This window comes from Acomys minous (assembly GCF_964271855.1).
Source record: "Acomys minous genome assembly, chromosome: 2".
NCBI classification, from domain to species: domain Eukaryota; kingdom Metazoa; phylum Chordata; class Mammalia; order Rodentia; family Muridae; genus Acomys; species Acomys minous.
This window is the reverse complement of record NC_140484.1, coordinates 116,326,392-116,348,488: the sequence shown is the minus strand read 5'-3', so window position 1 is coordinate 116,348,488 and position 22,097 is coordinate 116,326,392. Positions and strand designations below refer to the sequence as shown.

Sequence of the window (22,097 nt, the reverse complement as noted above, 5' to 3'; positions counted from 1 at the left end):
CTATGTTGGATTCCTAGCATTTCATGGATGCTCACAAATGTCCATAACTACGGTTCAAGGGAATCTGACACCCTCTTCTGTCCTCAGTGGGCACTGCATACACATGGTGCACAGACATACATGCAGAGGAAACATTTTTACACGTAAAATGAAATAATCTAAAGAAAGAAACATTCAAAATAAATAGCTAGTTTCCAACTGGCTTTTGACTATATGTGACATTTTAAAAACATTAGTTATATCATTGGGATGTTGGTTGATTTCTACAAATATTGTCAGCTGTGTAATTTATACAGGTAAATACTAAGAGGGCATGGAAGTGATAATTATCAAAGGAACCCAATCCATTTTCTAAACCAAAATTTGAGTTTCATCTGCCTCCTGAGTTTGTATTATCTATGAAGTGGGCCAACTAAGTCTATAGAGTTAGTATCACACACTGAGCTGGATCCTAGAACGCGTCTGTAATCTCAGGACAGATATTATCATAAATTATAATACAATTCTGACGTGGCTATGTTGGCACTTGCGAAATGAAGTCATGAGGTGCAGAAGTTCAAGATCATCCTTAGCTCCATACAGAGTTTAAGACCAGCATGGGCTACACAAGAAAATGCCAGCTGGAGAACTCCTCCAGCTGTGCTCCCTGTCTGTGGCACACACACAGCTCCCGCTTCTTCCTGGATAGATTCAGATATCTGTTGACACCTAATAGGACTTGGTAGTTTTCCCTGACACCCAGCACAGTGACGGTACAGAGCGTTCAATGAATGTTTACAAATAAGCAAAGGGACAGAATCAGTGATTGGTCTAACAACCTACTTGCTTTCAGCCTACCACCTACCACCATCATTAGCAAGCACGGTGGCGCAGGCCTGTAATCCCAGCACTCAGGAAGGCAGGAGCAGGTGATCCCTGTGAGTTTGAGGCCAGCCGGGTTTACAGAGTGAGTCCAGGACAGCCAGGGAAAGGCTGGCTGGGGGGTGGGGCAGTGGATAACCCTTAACTCCCATGGAAACCCAGGCATGTAGTTCCAACAACCAAGAGTCCAAGGCAGGAGGCTTACACGTTCTAGGCTAGTATGAACTAGCTAGTTCAGCCATATGTTTTTAAAGGCGGAGGAGAAGAATGGGACTCTATTTGGCAATATTCAACCCTCATTTTAAAAATGCCCTTGCCAAGCATAACCCTCATGTCGGAGGGGAGGGTTCCCGTTTCCCAGGGTGTTCTTTTTCCTCATAACGACTCCCTTCTCCAGTTAGCATTCCTGTCTCCACTTTTCACAGGTTGGGATCCTAAGAACTAAGGTCAAGTGTGGATCTGCCAGACAAACTCCTAATTCAGACCAAACCTCACAAGGGGATTTTCTGCCTTCCTTCTCTCCCTCCTATCATTTTTGTAAGGATTTACTTATGTGTATGGGTGTTTTTGCCTGCATGTATGTATGTACACTATGTGTGTGTAGTGCCCATGGAGGTCAGAAGAGAGGAAAACTGACACTTCCTTAAAAAGAATATCCTTGGTATACAAAACCTGCAGGGCAGAATCTAGATGCACATACACATTAAAAATATGCAGCTGGATCAGGACACAGAGGCAGGAGGATCACTGTGAGTTCAAGGCCGGCCTGGTCTACAAAGTGAGTCTAGGACAGCTAAGGCTACACACAGAGAAGCCCTGTTACAAAAAAAACAAAAACAAAAAAAGATGCGGCTGGAGAGAGCTCAGTTGGTAAGTACATGCTGTGAACATGGGAGGGCCTCAGTTCAGTGCCCAGCACCAGCGCCAACAGCAACATGCTCGTAACCCCAGTACTGGAAAGGCAGTTCTGGGAGTTATCTAGCCAGGAGCTTAGTTTAAGCAGAGAAGCCCAGATCCCAGTGAGAGATTCTGTCTCAGAAAACCAAGGTGGACAGAGCCTTAGGGATGACACTGGAGGTTAACCAGTGGCCTGCACAGGTATCTGCACACACATCAATATACACTCAAACAAATAAAAAGAAAGATGTAAGGGGCCAAGAATGTGCCACGGCCTGTCATGCATGATGCTTTGAATTCAACTCCCCAGTATTGCATAAACTGGGCAGAGTGGCACATCCTGGTAATCCCAGCACTCAGGAGGTAAAGGCAGGAGGATCAGAAGTTGAAAGTCATCCTCAAATACATTGTAAATTCAAGGTCAGCCTTAGCTATATTGGATTCTATGTGTGCACGGGTATGCATGTGTGTGTGTATGTGTGTGTAAAATATGAACAAGGAGCAAACAAGTACACAAAGTGATTTAGAAATGTATGCACTGAGCAGAGAGGTGACACACACCTGTAATCCCAGCACTCGGGGAGGCAGAGGTAGGTAGATGATCACTGTGAGTTCGAGTCCAGCCTAGACTACAAAGTAAGTCCAGAACAGCCAAGGCCACACAGATAAACCCTGTCTCAGGGAAGAAAAAAGAAAAAAAAAAAAAAAGCAGCACACAGGACTGTTTCACCCTGAAGGCACAGGAGCTACCAGACAGCTGGAGGTCAGAGGCATCAAGCTCCAAACACAGAACTGTATGTGTGCACTCGTGCTCCCCATCCGGCCAACTTAACATAGACCGTATGCAGAAACCAAAGCAGGCACACACAGCTAAGCCGAGCCCTTTCCTGGCAGCCACTGCCCTTCTTACCAATGGAGACACTGGGGCATCCATTCTCCACCACACTTCCCCAGACTCTGCTCTCAACACTTTCTGAAACTAGAAAGGGGCTTTGCCTTCATACAGATGATTCACAACTGCAGAAGATCTATGACCTGACGCCAAGGCTGGCAAGGGTGGCACACAGGGAGGGGAGCCTGGGGTGAAGGAACCTAGCGGGACAAGGTGACAGCAAAACCAGCAGAGCCGCACAAACAGTGCTTAGTGTTGGGGGCTCAGCCTGGGCTGCAGACCCAGGTCGTCATGTGTGGAGAAGTATTTCCCCATTTCAACAGAACCGGCACTCAGAGGAATATAAAGAGGGGGCCAATCAAATAGTGAAATGTCACAGAAAAGACCCGACTTCCAACCTTCCGCTCCTGTACTCCATCCTTGAGCTGCACGGGACTCTAGTAATGCAACAGTGTCCTAGAAATGAGGACAGACAGGGCATGGTTCCGGCAAAAACTCAGAAAGATCATTTAGGAAAAACGGATCTTTTAAAGGGGCAACGTTGGGGCACTGTGGGAACCCTCCCTTCAGTCAGCTCCCGCACCTCCCACTACCGCACTTCAGTAAAGTTTCTCTTTGAGGTGAGTCCTCTGGTGTGTGATGAAGTTGGAGCTGTTGCTGAAGCCTTTGCCGCACTCGGGGCATCTGTAGGGCTTCTCGCCCGTGTGGATCCGCTGGTGTATTATGAGAACGGAGTTCCAGCTGAAGCCCTTCCCGCACTCAGGACACCGGTAAGGCTTGTCTCCCAGGTGGGCTCTCTGGTGCATCACCAGAATGGAGCCCCGGCTGAAGCTCTTGCCGCACATGAGGCATTTGTAGGGCTTCTCGCCCGTGTGGGTCCGCTGGTGCACCACCAGCTGCGAGCGCTGGCTGAAGCATTTCCCACACTGGCCGCACTTGTACGGCTTCTCCCCGGTGTGGATCCTCTGGTGCTTGATGAGGTTGGAGCTCCAGCTGAAGCTCTCGCCGCACGTCAGGCACTCGTAGGGCTTCTCCCCCGTGTGCATGCCCTGGTGTGCGATCAGGCTGGAGCTCTGGCTGAAGCTCTTCCCGCACACCCCGCACTTGTAGGGCTTCTCCACCATGTGGGTGCGCCGGTGCGTGGCCAGGTTGGAGCTGCGGCTGAAGCTCTTGCCGCACTCGCCGCACTGGTACGGCTTCTCGCCCGTGTGCGTTCTGCGGTGGGTAATGAGCGCTGAGCTCTGGCTGAACTTCTGCCCGCACTCCGTGCATTTGTACGGTTTCTCTCCCGTGTGGATTCTCTGGTGTCTGATCAGGTTGGAGTTGTAACTGAAGCTTTCGCCGCACTCCTTACACGCGTAGGGTTTTTCTCCAGTGTGAATTCCCTGGTGAGTATTAAGGCTGGAGCGGTTGCCAAAGCTCTTGCCACACTCCGGGCAGGAGTACGGCTTCTCACCTGTGTGCGTGCGCTGATGAGCGATGAGGTTGGGGCTCCTGCTGAAGCTCTTGCCACACTCGGCGCACTGGAAAGGCTTCTCCCCCGTGTGGATCCTCTGGTGGGTGATGAGGTTCGCACTCCGGCTAAAGCTCTTCCCGCAGTCCCTGCATTTGTAAGGTTTCTCTCCCGTGTGAGTCGTTTGGTGCCTACTAAAATTTGAACCATCACTAAAGCTTTTCCCACATTCATCACATTTGTAGTATTTCTCTCCTGTGTGGGTCCGTTCGTGGGTGATGAGGTGGGATTTCCGGCTAAAAGTTTTCCCACACTGGGGACATTCATAAGGCTTCTCCCCCAGGTAGGTGCCCTGCAGTCCTATTAGCTGGCCGACTTCCCTTCCCTCAGATGGCACCTCGCTGTGGTCCTCACCTGGGGCATTTTCCTGGGCTCCCCCGGAGCCACAGTCTCTCTCGAAGTCACTCTCCCCATCGGACTGCCGACCACCCTCTCCTCCAGGCATTTTCAACAACATCTCATGTGATCCCACATCCTCAAACATGTCTTGATTTGAATTTTCCCCATTCTCACTCTGCACCTCAAAATCTGAAATAAAGAAAAACAGAGAATGTCCTCTCAATTCCCCATTGTGATGAGAAGAAACGGAAAAAAGAAAGTTAAAGCAGGTGGCCAGCAGGGTGGCTCAGGGTGCCTGCCACCAAATCTGATGGCCTAAGTTTCATCCTTGGGACACATATGGTAGGAGGAGAGAACCAACTTCAGGAAGTTGTACACACACACTGAAAACAAAGAGGACTGGGAGATGGCTTAGCTGGTCGTGTGCTTGCTTGCAGGCACCAGGACCGACCTGACTCCCAGCTGTGGCAGTGTGTGCTTGTTACTTCAGTACTGAAGAAGCAGAGACAGGCAAGTCCCTAGGATGTGCTGTCCACCCAGACTGTTCTACACGGCAAATGCCAAGCCAGTGAGATTCTGTCTCAAAAAAAAAAAAAAAAAAAATGAAGCCGGGCACGGTGGCACACACCTGTAATCCTAGCAACTCAGGGAAACAGAGGCAGGAGGATCTCTGTGAGAGCAAGGCCAGCCTGGTCTACAAAGCAAGTCCAGGACAGCCAGAACTATAAGAGAAACCTTGTCTCGAAAACAAAAAACAAGCAAACAAAAAAGGATATTATTTGTGGAATTGAGAGGATAAAATCTGCACCATTTGAGATCTGGTTCTTACTGGCCCCGAGTTTGTTCACTTAGGCTAGGCTGGCTGGCCAGCAAGACCCAGGGATCTGCCTGTCTCCTCCTGCCTCGGTGCTGGGATTATAAGTATGCCTGGCCCCTTCTGCTTTTTGGTTGGTTTGTTCATTTTGTTTTTTCAAGACAAGGTCTCACCTGGCCCCTTTTTAAAAAATAAATGTGTGTGTGTGTGCCTGCACATAACATGGTCCATGTATAAAAGTCAGAAGACAACTTTCAGGGTTCGGTCCTCACCTTCCACCACCTTGAGGCATGGCTTCTCATGTCTGCTGCACTGTATACTCCAGGCTAGCTGGCCTGTGACCCTCTGGGTGAGTCCCTGTCTCTGCTTCCCTTTTGCCACAGCAGGGCTAGGGTGACAGATACAGGCCACTGCATTTGGGTTCACACGGGTTCCAGGATCAAATGCAAGCCATCAACCTTGCTTTTACCTTACCCACCCATGCCTAAGTTAAAGAAAAGAAAAAAGTCTTATTATGTAGCTCTTGCTTGTCTTGGAACTCACTATGTAGACCAGAATGGCCTGGAATTAAATGTGTATATGTCACACCTGGCTTCATGCCAGGCTCCCCCCCCCCCTTTCTAAGATGGTTTTTCTGTGTAGCCTTAGCTGTCCTGGACTTGATTTGTAGACCAGGCTGGCCTCAAATTCACAGAGATCCACCTGTCTCTGCTTCCTGAGTGCAGGGATTAAAGGTGTGCGCCACCACTGCCTGGCTTTTTTTTTTTTTTTTTTTGCCTGGCTTTTTTAATTGGGTGCTGGGATCAAACTCAGGTCCTCATTCGTGTTCAGCAAGCAGGTCACTGACCTATCTCCCTGGTTCCTCGATGTTTTGATAGGCACACACTTTGTATTCTTTCAAGTTTCTTTTCCTATTGTTTCTTTTTCATTATAATTTCTTTGAATTCTATTTCTATACAGTATCTCTATCCTTTTGTAGGATTCTATATAAAAAATAAATCAATGCTTTCTGTGAGTTTGAGGCCAGCCTGGTCTAAAGATTCAGTTTCAAGTTACAGAGAGAAACTCTGTCTTTAGCTTAATTCTTTCTTTTTCTTTCTTTTCTTTTTTTTAAAGATTTATTTATTATTTATACAGTGTTCTGCCTGCAAGTACACATGCAGGCCAGAAGGGGGCACCAGATCTCATTAGAGGGCATGAGCCACCCTGTGGTTGTTGGAAATTGAACTCAGGACCTTTGGAAGAACAGCCAGTGCTCTTAACTTCTGAGCCACCTCTCCAGCCCAGCTTTATTATTTCTAAGACCAAACATCAGACCTCAGGGAGGAAGAGCAAAGGAGAATGTGAGGAAGAGACAGAGTGACAGGTGAACAGTAAAAAAGGACTTGGAAAGGGGAGAAGTGAAGACAAGAGAGGAAGAAAATCATAGCGCTTAAAGCAAAAGGAGAAAAGCACGTGATAAGCTGGAAACAAACAAGTTCTAAGAGGATCCGAGAGCGTGAACGAAGCCTGGCGCGCTCTGGACACTGCACTGCAGCTCCGGCCCCCGGAACAAATTCTGACACCTATCTAGAAGGGTGGCTATGCAGCTCAGGGGAGATGTGAGGCCTTGGACTCTATCCCTGGCACCAGCCTCTAAAAGAATGAAAAGAGCAGTGGAGTCACTGGGAGGGGAAGAGACAGAAAAGACCTAAAACTGAGGTTGGGCAAGAAGGTGGGATGGAGGGGACAGCAGTTGCTTCACCTGCAGCCCGGGGTTCAAAAGACAATCGTAGACATGGAAGATCACTGCAAAGGAAGTTTTGAATAAACAAGATCGCTCGTGTCCAGACCAGTAGTTAAGGAGAGATAGGTAACAAAGCTCTGCGTGCTCCTCCATGCCAAGCCCTTCTGAGTTTCCTCCACCAGCGCCCAGGATCTTCTGCACACCCACAAGCCCGCACCCTCAGAAGGCAGGGTCACACCCTGCATCCTGTCACAGCCACACGCACTCTCCCCTTAGCAGTCCTGGGAGTAGCAAACACTATTTCTATCAGTAAGGTTCCATTTTATCTTATTTTATCTTTAGGATTTATTTATTCATTATTTATACAGTGTTCTGCCTGCACATGAGCCAGCGGGACAGAAGAGGGCACCAGATCTCACTCTAGATGGTTACCAGCCACCATGTGGTTGCTGGGAATTGAACTCAGGACCCCTGGAAGAGCAACCGATGCTCTCAACCTCTGAGCCATCTCTCCAGCCCGGTAAGGTTCCATTTAAAAACATTTTTAACCCAAGACAATGTCTCATGTAGTCCAGACTGGTCTGGAATTCACTGTATAGCCAAGGATGACCTTTAGCTTTTGACCATCCTGTCTATCTCCTAAATGCTGAGATTACAGGGACATGTTTTTTTTTTAAGACAGGGTTTCTCTGTGTAGGCCTGGCTGTCCTGGACTCTCTTTGTACACCAGGCTGGCCTTGAACTCACAGGGACCTGCCTGCCTCTGCTTCCCTGAGTGCTTACCATACCTACCTACCTCTATGCAGAGCTTAATAGTTAGCCATGCTAACTGAGCTTTTAGTTATCTGTACAGTAGTGTTCCTTGTTTTATTCATATGCTTCCCTGGGCATAAGGTTGTATACATAATAAATATTAAAAAAAAAAAAAGAATCAGAGTTACAAACATTTGGGAGCCACCTGGTATCAGTGCTAAACCAATCTCAGGTCCTCTAGACTAGCGAGTAGTATGCCCTCTTAACTGCTGACCCATCTCTTCAACCCTAAGAAGTGGAGTTTTAACTCAGTCCACCTCTCCGGCAGTGCTCACCTCCTTTTCTGCTAACAAAAATGAGTATGAGCTAGCCAGGTAGCGTAGTGGGTAGAGCGCTTACCTAGCATGCACAAAGCCCTGGGTTTGATCTCTAGGACCCCACCAACCTGGCATGGTGGCTCATGCGTGAAAAACCAGCACTCAAGAGGGAAGGCTCAGGAATCCATGGTGATCCTATAGACACGGTAAGTTCAAGACCTGAGCTACATGTGGCCCTGCCTTAAAGGAGGAATGAGGGAACAGGATGGCTCAGCAGGTAGAGGCACTAGCTGCCAATTTTGTTTCCCAGAACCCACCCACATGGTAGAAGGAGAGAAACAGCTCCCGAAAACTTTCCATATGTACACCATGAAATATGTGCTGCCTATACACACACACACACACACGGGGGGTGGGGGGGAGAAGAGAAAGAAGAGAGAGGAGAAGAGAGAGAGAGACAGAGAGACAGAGAGAAAGAGAGACCATACACACAGAGAATATATAGGTATGTGTTTACAGTTATTAAGGGGACAGTTTAGCTACATAGCAAACTTCAGATGGATAGCCTACTGGCTGTTGCCACTGAACCCCTGAAGATGGTAAGGATGGTTGGAGAGCGAAGCTTGCTTCTTTGGCTCCTCTGTTGGACAAGAACAGGAATGAATGTAATAGCCCCTATTCCTCTCTAGTACAGGATAGGTCGCTCATTCTTCAAGGTGCATAAGAGCCACCCAGAGACTGAATTCAATGTGTATCTCCTTCAGTGGGGCTGGGATAAGATTGACAGTGTGCATTTCTATCAAGCTCCATGGTGACATTAATGCCATCACTCCAAGGATTATCCTTGGAGTAAAAAGCTGCATTGTCATATAGGGTTAGATTTCGAGGCATTGCAGAACCACCTAGGGAGCTCCAGAAACCTTTGCTTGGGAACTAGGGTACCGCTCGATAGCAGAGCCCATGCTTAGCATACAGAAGCCTCTGGGTTCAGTATTGAGCACCCCTGGCATGGACTCCAGGTCCTCAGGCGACTTCAACATATATGTCAAGCTCAGAAACCAGAGACCTGGCACAGTGGTTGTAAGACTAGAGCTTAAGCCAAGATCATTAGAGGGCTTGTAAGACCCCAAAGGGCTGGTCCCACCCTTACAGTTTCTCACCCATTGGCTCTGGAGTGGATTTACATTTTGGTTTGGTTTCCCTGTGTAGACTTGGCTGTCCTGGACTCACTTTGTAGGCCAGGCTGACCTTGAACTCACAGAGATCCACCTGCCTCTGCCTCTGCTAGGAATATACGTGTGCACCACTGTGCCCGAATGGGATTTAAATTTTTAACAGGTTTACTGCTGGTGGTCCAAGGGACAAACACTGCACTCTGCCCTTGAATCTGTGATCCTCCTGCCTCAGCCTTCCCAGTGTGAGGATTATTGGATGTGTGCTGGCCAGTGTGACCATGATCAGGGGTTTATCAATTTTTAGACTAATACTTCCCCTTTCCTTCCTGGGATATCTATCAGCACCATGGTTTGGAGTAATGGAAGCCAATGAAGGCAATGCATCTGTCAAGAGAGGGTCAGCTCACCTTCCACTCTGGCCTAGAGTTGCCTGGGGCATGAGTTCACTGGCTCCTCCACCCAAAGGTCTTTCTCTGTCTCATCGTCTTTTTTTTTTTAATTTAGTAACTTATTTTTATTTTATGTGCATTGGTGTTTTGCCTATATCTATGTCTGTGTGCGGGTGTCCAATCTTGGAGTTACAGACAGTTGTGAGCTACCATGTGGGTGCTGGGAATTGAACCCAGGTCCTTTGGAAGAGCAGTCAGTACTCTTAACCACTGAGCCATCTCTCCAGTCCTCCGTCTCATCATCTTACAGAAAGATGGATGAACTCTAGAACAGCAATTAGAGCACGGCAGAGACAAACTGTCCCCATTTTATACCAAGCATTATTGGAGCCTAAATTAGGCCTTGAATTTGATAAATGCCTTCCTACTTCAGGTATAAAACACATGAACAGTTTAACTGCCAACTACTGGAATGTAAACTATTTGGGCAGTTTTGAGAGAAGGTGGGTGCTGGGCCTCAAGTACACCAGGCAAAGGCACAGCTATTGAGCTTTCTCCCACAAAGGACCTCAACTTCCTATGTAGTTCAAGCTGGTCTCTAACTTACAACTGTCTTACTCCACTTCCTGAAAGCTAAGATTTCAGATGTGTGCCAGCAGTGCTGGTGAGCCACCCGATGTGGGTGCTGGAACAAAACTTAGAGCAATTATTAATAGTGCCTTTAACCACTGAGCCATCTCTCTAACAAAAGACAAATACTTTATTTTATTTTTAACTTATTTATTTATTTTGGTTTTTCCAGACAGGGTTTCTCTGTATAGCCATGGCTGTCCTGGACTCGCTTTGTAAACAAGGCTAGCCTTGAACTCACAGCGATCCACCAGCCTCTGCCTCCTGAGTGCTGGGATTAATGGCAGGCGCCACCACGCCAGGCTTAATTTATTTATTTTTATCTCATGTGCATTGATGTTTTGTATGTATGTGTGAGTACATATGAGGTGTCTGTGTGTCTGTGTGAGGGTATCAGGTCCCCTAGGACCAGCTTTACAGACAGTTGTGAACTGCCATGTGGGCCCTCTGAAAGAGCAGCCAGTGCTCTTAACCGCTGAGCCATTTCTCCAACTCCTAAAAGATAAAGATTTTACAATCAGAATTTTTCTGGAAAACCTGAGTCTCATTCCCCCAAAGCATTCAGGGGTGAGGGGAACGACCCACATTCTGTTTTTTACATCAATCATCTATAACCAGTTACAGGAGCTAAGTATTGCTTTGTATAAGTGGTCTTTGAACAGGTCTGTAGTGGACTGAACACAGCTATCAAAGAAGGGCAATGTAGTCAGTCTCATACAAACCCCAAATCACTTGAGAGATAGTCGTCCCAGGAGCAGTGATGTCATCCTGGGAGGCTGAATAATCAAATCTCAGAATAAAAGGCTGAGGATATGGCTCTGCAATTAAAGAGCACTTCCTGCTCCTACAGAGGACCCATGTTTGGCTCAGCACCCACACGACAGCTTACAACAATCTGTAATTCCAGTTCCGGGGGATCTGATGCCTTCTTTTGGCCTCTCTGGGCAACAGCACGCACATGGTGCACATACATAAAGCTTCCCAATCTTATTTTCTATCAAGGAACACCGTCGCCCACGGCCAGAGCCAGCAGAGGTTTTCACTGTCCTCTGCTACCAAAATGAATCTTCTAACTCAGACTTCCAACTCCAACCTTGTCTATTAAATAAGTGTTGTCTCACTCCTCTGGCTAGTCTAGATCACACCAGGTTAAGGGCTACCCAACACGTTTATACTTAGACCACTCAGGGACCATCTCCCTGAGTCTCTGTAATCTGAGAAGTGAGAAAAACAAAACACTTCCAATTCAGAAATATGCTGCCTTAAAATAACTATGCTAATACATATTACATACTCACTGGGTTTGCTGAATACGACCGAGGGAGCTTCTGAGAATGAGAACGCTGCAGGCTACGAGGCTTCTCTGATGGAGCTAGGCTGCCTGGCCTGCCAACCGGCCTGAGTATTTCCCTGGGTCTAAGACGATGTCCCACCAACCTTCCTCTCAAGATTCAGAAGTGTCCCTGGCTATGCTTTGCCAGATTTGAGCCTGACCCCATTTTGTTTTACAAAAACCAAAGCTTAGGTGTTGGAAGATGGCTCAGTGGTCAAAGGCTCGAGTTGCTCTTGAGGTAGACCTGGGCTGGGTTCCAGCACGGGTGTCAGGAGGCTCGCAATCACCTGTAAGTCCTTTAGGGCAGCTGACCCCCTTCTCCTGGCCTCTATGGGCATCTGCACTCACATAGACACACCTCTGCACAAGTACACGAGGTAGACGTGAGCCTGCAGTTAAGACTGTACGCTGTCCTTCCAGAGGGCGTCAGCTCCCAGTACCCACAACTGTCTCTAGCACCAGCTTCAGGAAATCTGACTTCCTCTTTTGGTCTCTGCAAGGATTCCATGTGTAGGGCACATGGAAGCACATATATACATGATTAAAAATAAACATAAATCTTTAATTGCTTTTAAAAGCAGACGCTAAAGGTAAAGATGTAGCTCAGAGTACTTGCCCAGTATAGGCCAAGCCCTAGTTGCTCCACAGCACCGTATAAACGGCACGGTGGCACACACCTAAGCCCTCAGCTTAGGAGAGAAAGATATGAACATCAGAAGTTCAAGGTCATCTTCAGCATCATGGGGTATCTGAGAACTCAGAAAGAGGATGAAGAGAAGAGGATAAGGCCCTGGCCTTCGGGACTTTGTTAAAAGTCAAAAGACTGAGGCAGGAGAATGATGAGTTCATGGGTCAGCCTGGGTTTCACAGGGAGCTCAAGCCCAGCCTGGACTAAACACAATATATACTGAGGCCTCATCTCAAAACAAGCAGCCAGCAAATAACAAAAATGCAGAGAAAGAGACTACAAATGTCTGCAGAAGAAGGAGGTCACTTGGCTTGGTAGACAAGGGGAGAAGCCGGCTCTGGGAGGTGTGGAGGAATTTGATGAGTGGGGCAGAGGTTAGATGTGGGGTTAGTTTAGAGGCTACTGCAAAAATTCAGTCAAGAAATCCTAGCCAGGGCCTGGAACGGTAGCCCACGCCTTTAATCCCAGCACTTAGGAGGCAGAGGCAGACAGATTGCTGTGAGTTTGAGGCTAGCCTGGTCTACAAAGCAAGTCCAGGACAGCCAGGACTGTTACACAGAGAGACCCTGTCTTGAAAAACCAAAAAAAAAAAAAAAACACCAAAAAACCCAAAAAAACAAAAAACAAACAAAAAAAACAAAAACAAAAACAAACAAAAATACAACAACAACCCGAACAAACAAAAGCATAACAAAACAAAAAACAAATCCCAAAGCCTGACTTAGGGCTGGGAACAGAGTTAAAACACCCAAGAAACATGAACAGCAACGGACTTTACATGTAAACTATTACTAGAGATATGGTTTTGATTGGAATTATCAGACACTTGAAGCAAGAACACCCAGAGGTGCCTCTTAGTCAAATATTAAACAATGACTAAGCGGGCCTTGAAATGCCTTTTCCTAAGACCTTTATCTTAACAAACAGAGTAGAGGCTGACTGGTGTCAGGTAAAGCAAATGTTTGGGCATGAAGGAAAGTGTAGAGATTCCTGTCAGCAACTGAGAGGAAGAAGGGCGCCACGTGTTATTAAATAAAGACCAACTAGAGATTCACAGCACACACCCGTTTTCAAGGCAGGATTTCTCTGTGTACGTTTGGCTGTCGTGGAACTCACTCTGCAGACCAGGCTGTCCTCGAACTCACAGATATCTACCTTGCCTCTGCCTCCCCAGTGCTTGGATTAAAGGTGTGCACCAACCACATTCAGCAGAGATGATCTTAAAGGCAGAAGTCAAGGGCTAACTATCAGATTCCTCTAGGGAGAATCCCCCATCTTAAACTATCAACAATGTGAAGCTGATGGTGAGGGCTGTAACCACCTCAGACACCAGCTGAGCCATGGCATCAACCTGTGACTTCCCCAATCAATCACTGAACAGACCTCTCCTTAGCCCAAACCTCTGTGATATCTTAGAAATCCTGAAGTATGTTATAAACTTGCCATAGCCATCAGAAGGCAAGCGAAGTCTAAAATAGGACGAGAGTTTCTTTTCTTTCTTTCTTTCTTTTTGTAAAGATTTATTTATTTGTTATTTATACAGTGTTCTGCTTGCTTGTATGCCTTCAGGCCAGAAGGCACCAAATCTCATTATTGATGGTTTGAGTCACCACACAGTTGCTGGGAATTGAACTCAGAACCTTTGGAAGAACAGCCAGTGCTCTTAACCTCTGAGCCACCTCTGTAGTCCCCTTTTTTCTTCTTCTTTGTGCAAAGTATAAAATTAAACTGAATTCTGGCATATCCTGTAATTCTAGATTCCTGGAGACTGAGACAGGAGGATTACTGTGGGGCAGGTGGGCCATGCAGCTGGGAGAGGCAGCCTGAAGCAAGAGTGAGGTCGAGACATGTCCAAACCCCAGAAACCTCATCCTGAGACTAGCAGGAGTAAGGACTGCTCCCTCCTGGGCCTGCAAGCCCTGGGGCTCATAGTGTTCCCATCCCCACCTCTGCCACCCTTGAGGCCAGGTTTCAGATGAAAACGTCCTATTTCCTTATAAGGATTATCCAGCTAGCACCTGGAATACCTCTCCATGTAAATGAAGTATTCCCAGTTAGCCCCAGCCAATGATGTACACTTACCCTGAAAACTCCTACCCACTTCCCAAGGCATATAGAACCCTTCTACCCCCCAATAAAGGCGAGCTGTTTCACTGAAACCCGTCTCCAAGAGGCTGTTTCTCCCCACACTCACCACTGCACAACCCCCAGCCCTGCTAAGCTTCATTCCTTCCAGTCCAGCCCAGTGTGCAAGGACGTCTGGACCCCCTGATGGCAGAAGCTGACCTGGGGTGGCAGATTACCATGAGAACGAGGACAATTTGGGCCACAATATGAGACCTTGCCTCAAAAAGCAAACAGACTAAAGCTCAGGTGGTAGAGTGCTTGCCAAGGAGGCAGAAAAGCTGGGTTTGGTTCCCCAGCACTGCAAAAACTAGGAATGGCAGCGCACGTCTATACTTCCATTGGGTGGAAGTAGGCAGATCAGAAGTTCAAGGTGGGGCTAGAGATGACTTAAAAACTAGGAGCAGGGTTCCATGGCCAGCACCCACTTGTCAGCTCACACTGGTCTATAAATCCAGTTCCAGGGAATCTGATGAGCTGTGAGAGAATGCGCACAGACATGCAGGCAGGCAAAACACCGTACACATAAAAGTAAGTTAGTAAAAAGATTTTTTCTTAACTTCAAGGTCATCCTCAGCTACATGTCAATTTTAAACCAGCTTGGAATACACAAGATCCTGCTTCAAAGACTAACTAATTAAAAACGCCCTGGGCTGTAGGTGCAGTTCACTGATACAGTACTTGCCTCACACAGCCCAGTACCTAGGCCTGGTCTCAAGCACACTCCTAAAGAGGTTACCTGTCAAAGCCAAGGAAATCAAAATAGTTCAATAAAACTTGGGACCTGTGAAACTCATGCGGAAGCAAACAGACCTGAGTCTGAATCCTGGCTCTACCAAATGACAGCTGTGTGAATGAACCCACTGAGCTTCCTGTCAAGTGGCGATCCCACTCACCTCACAGGAGTCTCGGTGCGAGTGTCATGTAAGGGGCCCGGTGCGGGGCTAGGTCACAATCCTCTAAGTCAGGACCTTTCTTCTGGGGACAGACTTGCTCATATCTCTCAGTCCTTGGCTACTGTCACACCCTCTGCCTTAAACTACCCTCTCCTCATTCCTCGCCCTTCCAGTTGCTAATCCTCTAGTCTGGATGGTACTAAGGCACTGGGCCTTAACCCTGTTGGGATCTCCTCCCTCCAGCACCTCACTAGGAATCGTCAGGACCATCCGTGCGACGAAATGCTTAAGAACACGAGTTGTCCGGGGCACACGGTGTTACAGTGGGTCACCCTCCTCCTCCATCTTCTGAGAGGCTGTGCGTGAGATGCTGAGCAGGCTAAGAAAGAACTGCAGAAAGGCTATCCCACGGCCAGTTCCTTCTCACGCGTCCTGTCCAGTCTCTTCCTGACTCCCATCACAGCACACCCATAACCAGGCTCTTCCTGACTGCTCTCTGGCCACCAGCCTCCCCCAAGTGTAATCAAACCTACATCCTGTTGGCAAACTCAGCTTCCTCTGGTGCCCCACAGGCTCTGATTCAAGAGCCTACTGGGGCCAATGGCATTTCATTCAAACCTTCAGCCTCCCTTCCCCCAAACTCACTCCCACCACTTCCTGAAAACAGACTTTCCAGTCCCACCAGCATCTGAAGAAACCTACTTCCTCGCTTCCCCCGCTCCAGAGCCTTGGCTGAGTACAGCTCCTCTCAGCTGTCGCAGCTTCCTCCTTGCCCTGTGACTTTCCAAATTCTACTCCATTCTGCAACCTCCTACTCATGGTCCGTGTCTTCTATGAAGCCTTCTCTGCTCTGGCCTGTCCTCTCCACAGGCCCTTCTGATCTCCTGAGGTACTCCAGCAGCACAAGGCAGCCACATGCTAGGGGGTCCTGAAATTGTCCAAGGAGAAAGGCAGAACTGAAGTGAATACTTGATACTCAAATGAGCACCGGTTTACAGCCCAAGGCCAGATGCAAACAGAGTAGCTAACTGGACAAGGATGCAGAACTCATCACAAACAACGCAGACATACAGTGGCCACTGAAAAGAGCCTGTCTGGAATTACCTTTTTTTTTTTTCTTTTCTCCAGATGGAATCTATTCTATATACAGAGACCCAGCTTACAATCCTCCTGTCTCACTTCTGAGTACTAGGATAACTGGTGTGCCTGTCCAAGGCTAGCCAATTACTCCTTAAAGGGTCTAAGATAACTTCATACCCCAGAAAGCACAGACAATTTACTTGTTATCACTCTGGAAAAAAAAAGGGCATGCTTTTTCTAATTACCAGAACTATTTTGAATAATTACAACCAACTGAAGGGACCAAGGGATGGATTACAGAGGTCGTTTTTATACTTATATCTACAAACCAGCAGAAAATTTCTGTTCCTCTTAAGGGTAGAATGGCTTTTTTTGGGGGGGGGGACTTAGTTTTTGAGACAGGTTTCTCTGTGTAGCCTTGGCTGTCCTGGACTCTTGATTTGTAGACCAGGCTGGCCTCGAACTCAGAGCAATCTACCTGCCTCTGCCTCCCGTCTTATTCTTGAGGCAGAGGCAGGCAGATCTCTGCAGGTCGGAAGCCAGCCTGGTCTACACAGTGAGCTCAGGCCAGCCAGGGGCTACATAATGAGATCCTATCTCAAAAATAAATAATACCTGGCCGGTGGTGGCGCATGTCTTTAATCCCAGTACTTGGGAGGCAGAGGCAGGCAGATCTCTGTGAGTTCGAGGCCAGCCTGGTCTAGAGAGCAAGTTCCAGGCTAGCTAGAGCTGTTACACAAAGAAACCCTGTCTCAAAAAACCAAACCAAAGCAAAAAGTCAAATAAAATCAGAAGAAGAAGAAGAGGAGGAGGAAGAGGAGAAGGAAGAGAAGAAAGAAGAGGATGGGGCAGAGAAGGAGAGAGGAGAAGAGGAGAGGAGAGGAGGAGGAGAAACACTTTTTCTCTATAGCAAGGGAAATTAAAAATCACAAGCACAGGAGGCTGGAGAGATGGCTCAGAGGTTAAGAGCACTGACTGCTCTTCCAGAGGTCCTGAGTTCAATTCCCAGCAACCACATGGTGGCTCATAATTATCTATAATGAGATCTGATGCCCTCTTCTGGTGTGCAGGTGTACATGCAGGCAGAGCACTGTATAAAAAAAAATTTTTTTATTTACCATTGAACTTCATCCCAAACCACACCATGATCTCAGGAATAAAGGAGTCAAAGCTTTGTGAAGTATGCAAATGGAGCTCCAAGAACAGCCCTCCAAGCCCCGCACACTGAAATCCCGGGGCTACCACTGCACACAGTGAGGGCATTAAAAGAGCTATGATCAGCCACACGCCTTTAATCCCAGCAGTTGGGAGGCAGAGGCAGGTAGGTGGATCTCTATTATGAGTTCAAGGCCAGCCTGGTCTACAGAGGGAGTTCCAGGATAGCCAGGGCTACTCTGTGTCCAAAACAAAACAAAAATAAAAAGCTATAATCGTACTCAGTGCCTGAGAGACAAGGGCCATCTCCTCCTCTGTGTGAGGACCACTCACTTCCTGCACAAACATTGCACTGCTCCCCCTATGTGGCTCTGCATCTTACCACTGTTCCGAAACGTTTGGGTCCAGTCCTCCACCAGAGCCACTGCCTCCTCACTGCTCTCAGGCCGATGTTCTCGCAGCCAGGCCTGAATTTCCCTCGGCAGCACAGTTAGCATCTGCTCCTTAGTGTGCAGCTCTGGCCTCAGCCAGCGCCGACAGAGCTCCCGAAATCGGATAAGTGCACCCTGAGGTCCCCTGGCTGCACCTTCCTCCTGTGGGCTGCCCTTTCCAGCACTCTGGGGAAAGGGCTCAGACTCAGGGCCATCCTCCTGCAGCACTGCTTCCTGTACCCACGAATCATCCTCCAAGATCATAGTAGTAACCTCTGCTGGTTCATCTTCTTGAGGTACCCGGGCCAAAGGGCTGAGGGGAGTGGTCACCGCTGGAACTTCCGCTGCCATTGTCCAACTTCCAGGATGATCACTCAGACATCAAGCCTCACTCCTCTCCAGGCTCTCTGAGAAGGACCTCCTTCCTCCAATCTCAGCAAGGAGCACTGCTGAGAAACCAGAGAACCAGCATCAGTAAGTAAACTGCCCTACAGCCAATCCACAGCCGCTCCTTACAAAAGCAAAGCCCAACAGAGGCTTGCTGCCTAACTCCTGACAATAGAGAATCCCTGCAACAAAAGATCACACACACACACACACACACACACACACACACACACACACACACAGAGGGGGTGGGGGGTGTGGGAGACTGTTCTTCTTCAGAAGACCAAAGAAGTCAGCATGGTGGCGCATGCCATTAATTCCAGCACTGAAGAGGCAGAGGCAGAGGCAGGCTGATCGCTGTGAGTTCAAGCCCAGCCTGGCCTACAAAAGCGAGTCTAGGACAGCCAAGATAACATAGAGAAACCCAAAAAACCAAACTCGAAAAACCAAAAAAGAAAAAAAAAAAACAAAGAAATGCAATGTTCTGGGGTGAGGTGAACGACAAATCCTGCCCTAAATCAGTTGAGACTTCCTGCAGAGCAAGGGACCTTGACCTAACAAAGAGGTTAGCCCCTCAACTTCAGTGACCACTTGATAAATAGATAACACGTGGAACATCTTTTTGTTTGTTTGTTTGTTTGTTTTTTAGGTTTTTCGAGACAAGGTCTCACTGTGTATCCTTGACTATCCTGGACTCCCTTTGCAGACCAGGCTGGCCTTGAACTCACAGCAACCTACCTACCTCTGTCTCCCGAGTGCTGGGATTAAAGGCGTGCACCACTACGCCTGGCAATAATATGTGGAACATCTTAATGATTAGTAATGGATCATACATCACAGTGCTCCCAGCCTCACTGGGAGAAGGCATTACCGCTATATTTCAGAGGAGGTTGGTTATCCCCAGGGAACAGCTCCCAGGAATCTCAAAGAGTCCTCTATTTAAATGGTGTAATATATAATACGGTCAATCATCTCTAGACAGCATACGCTTAAGTGTAAACACTATGCAAACAGTTGGTATACTGTTTAGGGTATAATAACAAGAAAAGGCGCCTACATGTTCAGTACAGACATTGTTTATTTTTGTTTCTGAAGCAAGAGCTCATCATGTAGCCCAGGCTGGCCTTGAACTCCTGATCTTCCTGCCCTGCCTCCTGAGTACTGAGATGACAGCCATGCCCCATCCATCACCTAGAATTTCCCAATTCCTTTTAAATGAATATACACGGGGATCATGGGGTGTCGGGGGGGGGGGGCACCTAGACCTGAGCAGCAACTCCACAAAATATTCAAAGCAGTTGAACTAAAAAAACTATTTAAATAAACCTAGCATGGTGGCGCATGTCTTTAATCCCAGCACTCAGGAGGCAGAGGCAGGCGGATCGCTGTAAGTTCGAGGCCAGCCTGGTCTACATAGGGAGTACTGGACAGCCAAGGCTACACAGAGAGACCCTGTCTTGAAAAACAATAAAAATCAAATAAAATAACCTATTTAAATATGAAAGAAATGAATATTTATTTTTAAAAATCATTGCACCATAGATTCAGATAACATGCCTTCCGGCACCCATGAAAACAGCAAGAGTAAAAAACAGAACAGCAACAAAACAACAGAAAGAAAACTGAAGCTCCCGATGTCAATTTTTTCCAAACCTGAAACACAAATACATAGGAAAACTCTTCCTCCGCAGCCCGGGAACAGTGAACCTACATAGCTCATTCGCTAACCCGGAACACGACACGCCCCCTCAGAACCTCAGTTTCCCCATCAGGACTAGGAGGAGGCTCGGCGGGATGTCGTCCTAGCATCCCTTCCCAGGGTAAAGCCTGCGCTCCTAGGCTGCGTGTGCCCGGAGCTCTGGCAGGAACGGAACTCCGGGCACCGACGCCCCTCCCCCAAGCTGCCCTCAGCTGGCTCCAGGCCCGTTATTCGCTCTCTGGCTGTTCCCTGCGGTGCGCGCGGCTCCAGACCTGCCTCTCCCGCTCGCCTCTCCAAGGACCAGATCTCGTTCTCACGGTCGCTCCGCGAGCAAAAGCACCCCTCGGCCCGGCCCGGCCCGGCCCCTCTGGATTCACCTCAGCTCAAGCCCAAGGGGCACGGAGAACAATGGACGAGAGAGGCCCTCCCACGGCCACTCTCATTGGCTGCTCAGGACAGTTCCTGGAAACTCTGCTCCGCTATTGGTGAAAGCAGCGTCCAGAGGTGGGAATTTTGGCCCGAGGCATTATGGGAAATGTAGTCTACTCTGAGACTACATAGTACTTGAGCGAACCGAGGGTTTGACAGCCGGCCCCAGGCAAAGAGACTGAGAAAATGCCGACTAGTCGGTTGTCTTCTATAACTGCCCAAGGCTTTTACGTGAGACAGATGGTTTCAAATCTCTAAAGCCTGAGTGTATTTGTCTATAAAAAAATGAAAGCTGGCTAAACTCACCAGTCTTCTTCAGCTGAGAATTGTGTGGCAAATGGTATTGTTGGGCCCTACACAGCCAAAAGCTGACTCTAAACGGGGAAGAAATCGGCGGAAGTAAAAATCCCTCATGGCTCACCTCTCCCTGCAATTTGCAGCTACGCACAAGCACTCGGGTGTTGCACACCCCTTTGTTTTCACACGTGATATTCGTGCGTCTGCATGAAAGCCCCGCCCCACTCACTCTGCTTTGGAACTCCTGTCCTACAGTCCGCTGGGAGCTCGCCTTAGCGTTAGGCAGGAGGTTAACTCTGGGAAAGAGTCACCAACCAGCTCCCCCAAAACAGGACATAAAGAACAAAAGGTGATAGTGGTCTCTCCAGATGGGTCAGCTCATGTAAAGAGCAATAGATGGTAGTGGTCTACTAGTTAAAATGACCTCAGGCTCTTTCTAGACAAGGGATCTGCTTGGAGTGCTGCTATTCTTTCACCTAGTGAACTTTTCAACTTTGAGGGTACTTAAAGCCCCACACATATTGTTGCTTCTTACATGTTTATTTAGACTGGGTAAAATGAGAGTAAAAAAAAAAGTATACCACTTTTTGTTTATTTGATTGATTGATTTTTCTTTTTTTAAAAATTCATTTATTTATTATGTATACAGTATTCTACCTGCATGTCACTCCTACACTTCAGAAAAGGGCACCAGATCTTCTCATAGATTGTTGTGAGCCGTTATGTGGTTGCTGGGAATTGAACTCAGGACCTTTGGAAGAGCAGCCAGTGCTCTTAACCTCTGAGCCATCTCTCCAGCCCCAATTGAGTGATTTTTTTTCAAGACAGGATTTCTCTGTGTAGCCTTGGCTGTCCTAGACTCACTCTGTAGACTAGTGTCCAACTCACAGTGATCTGCCTGCCTCTGTCTCCCGAGTGCTGGGATTAGAGGCGTGTGCCACCATGCCAGGCTTCACACCACTTTCTTTTAGCACACACCTTGGGGGGAGAGGCACAGGGAGAGCATAACAGATGAAGGACAAATCTAAACCCCACTTCAGCCAGGATGTGACCACTCCTAGTCTGCTCCGCTGCTCTTTTCCCAAAGAGCACACTTTTACTCCCTTACTCATTCTAGGTAAAACTCTTGACTTCAGGGCCGGACAGATGGCTCAGCAGTTAAGAACATTTGATGCTCTCTCTTGAAGAGGACCCAAGTTCGATTCCCAGAACACACATTGCAGTTCACAACAGTTTGTAGGACTGGATCCAAGAGATCCAAAAAACCCTCTT

General features: G+C 47.8%; 1 protein-coding gene across 6 annotated transcripts; it reads right to left on the bottom strand.

The window, feature by feature from the left end:
- Positions 1-3,133: 3,133 nt before the first annotated feature.
- ZSCAN2 (zinc finger and SCAN domain containing 2) lies at positions 3,134-20,956 on the bottom strand. Of its 6 annotated transcripts, none has more exons than XM_084801535.1 (3): positions 20,835-20,956; positions 17,965-18,462; positions 3,134-4,691 (listed from the first exon to the last, which is right to left on the bottom strand). In XM_084801535.1, exons 2-3 carry the CDS (start codon positions 18,362-18,364, stop codon positions 3,250-3,252), a joined length of 1,842 nt encoding a protein of 613 aa, XP_084657661.1. In that variant the 5' UTR covers positions 18,365-18,462; positions 20,835-20,956; the 3' UTR covers positions 3,134-3,249. The 6 variants fall into 6 exon arrangements, with proteins under 6 accessions (XP_084657661.1, XP_084657663.1, XP_084657660.1 ...); XM_084801537.1 differs by having other exon boundaries at positions 17,965-18,459; positions 20,835-20,948; XM_084801534.1 differs by lacking the exon at positions 20,835-20,956 and adding an exon at positions 20,477-20,518.
- Positions 20,957-22,097: the final 1,141 nt, after the last annotated feature.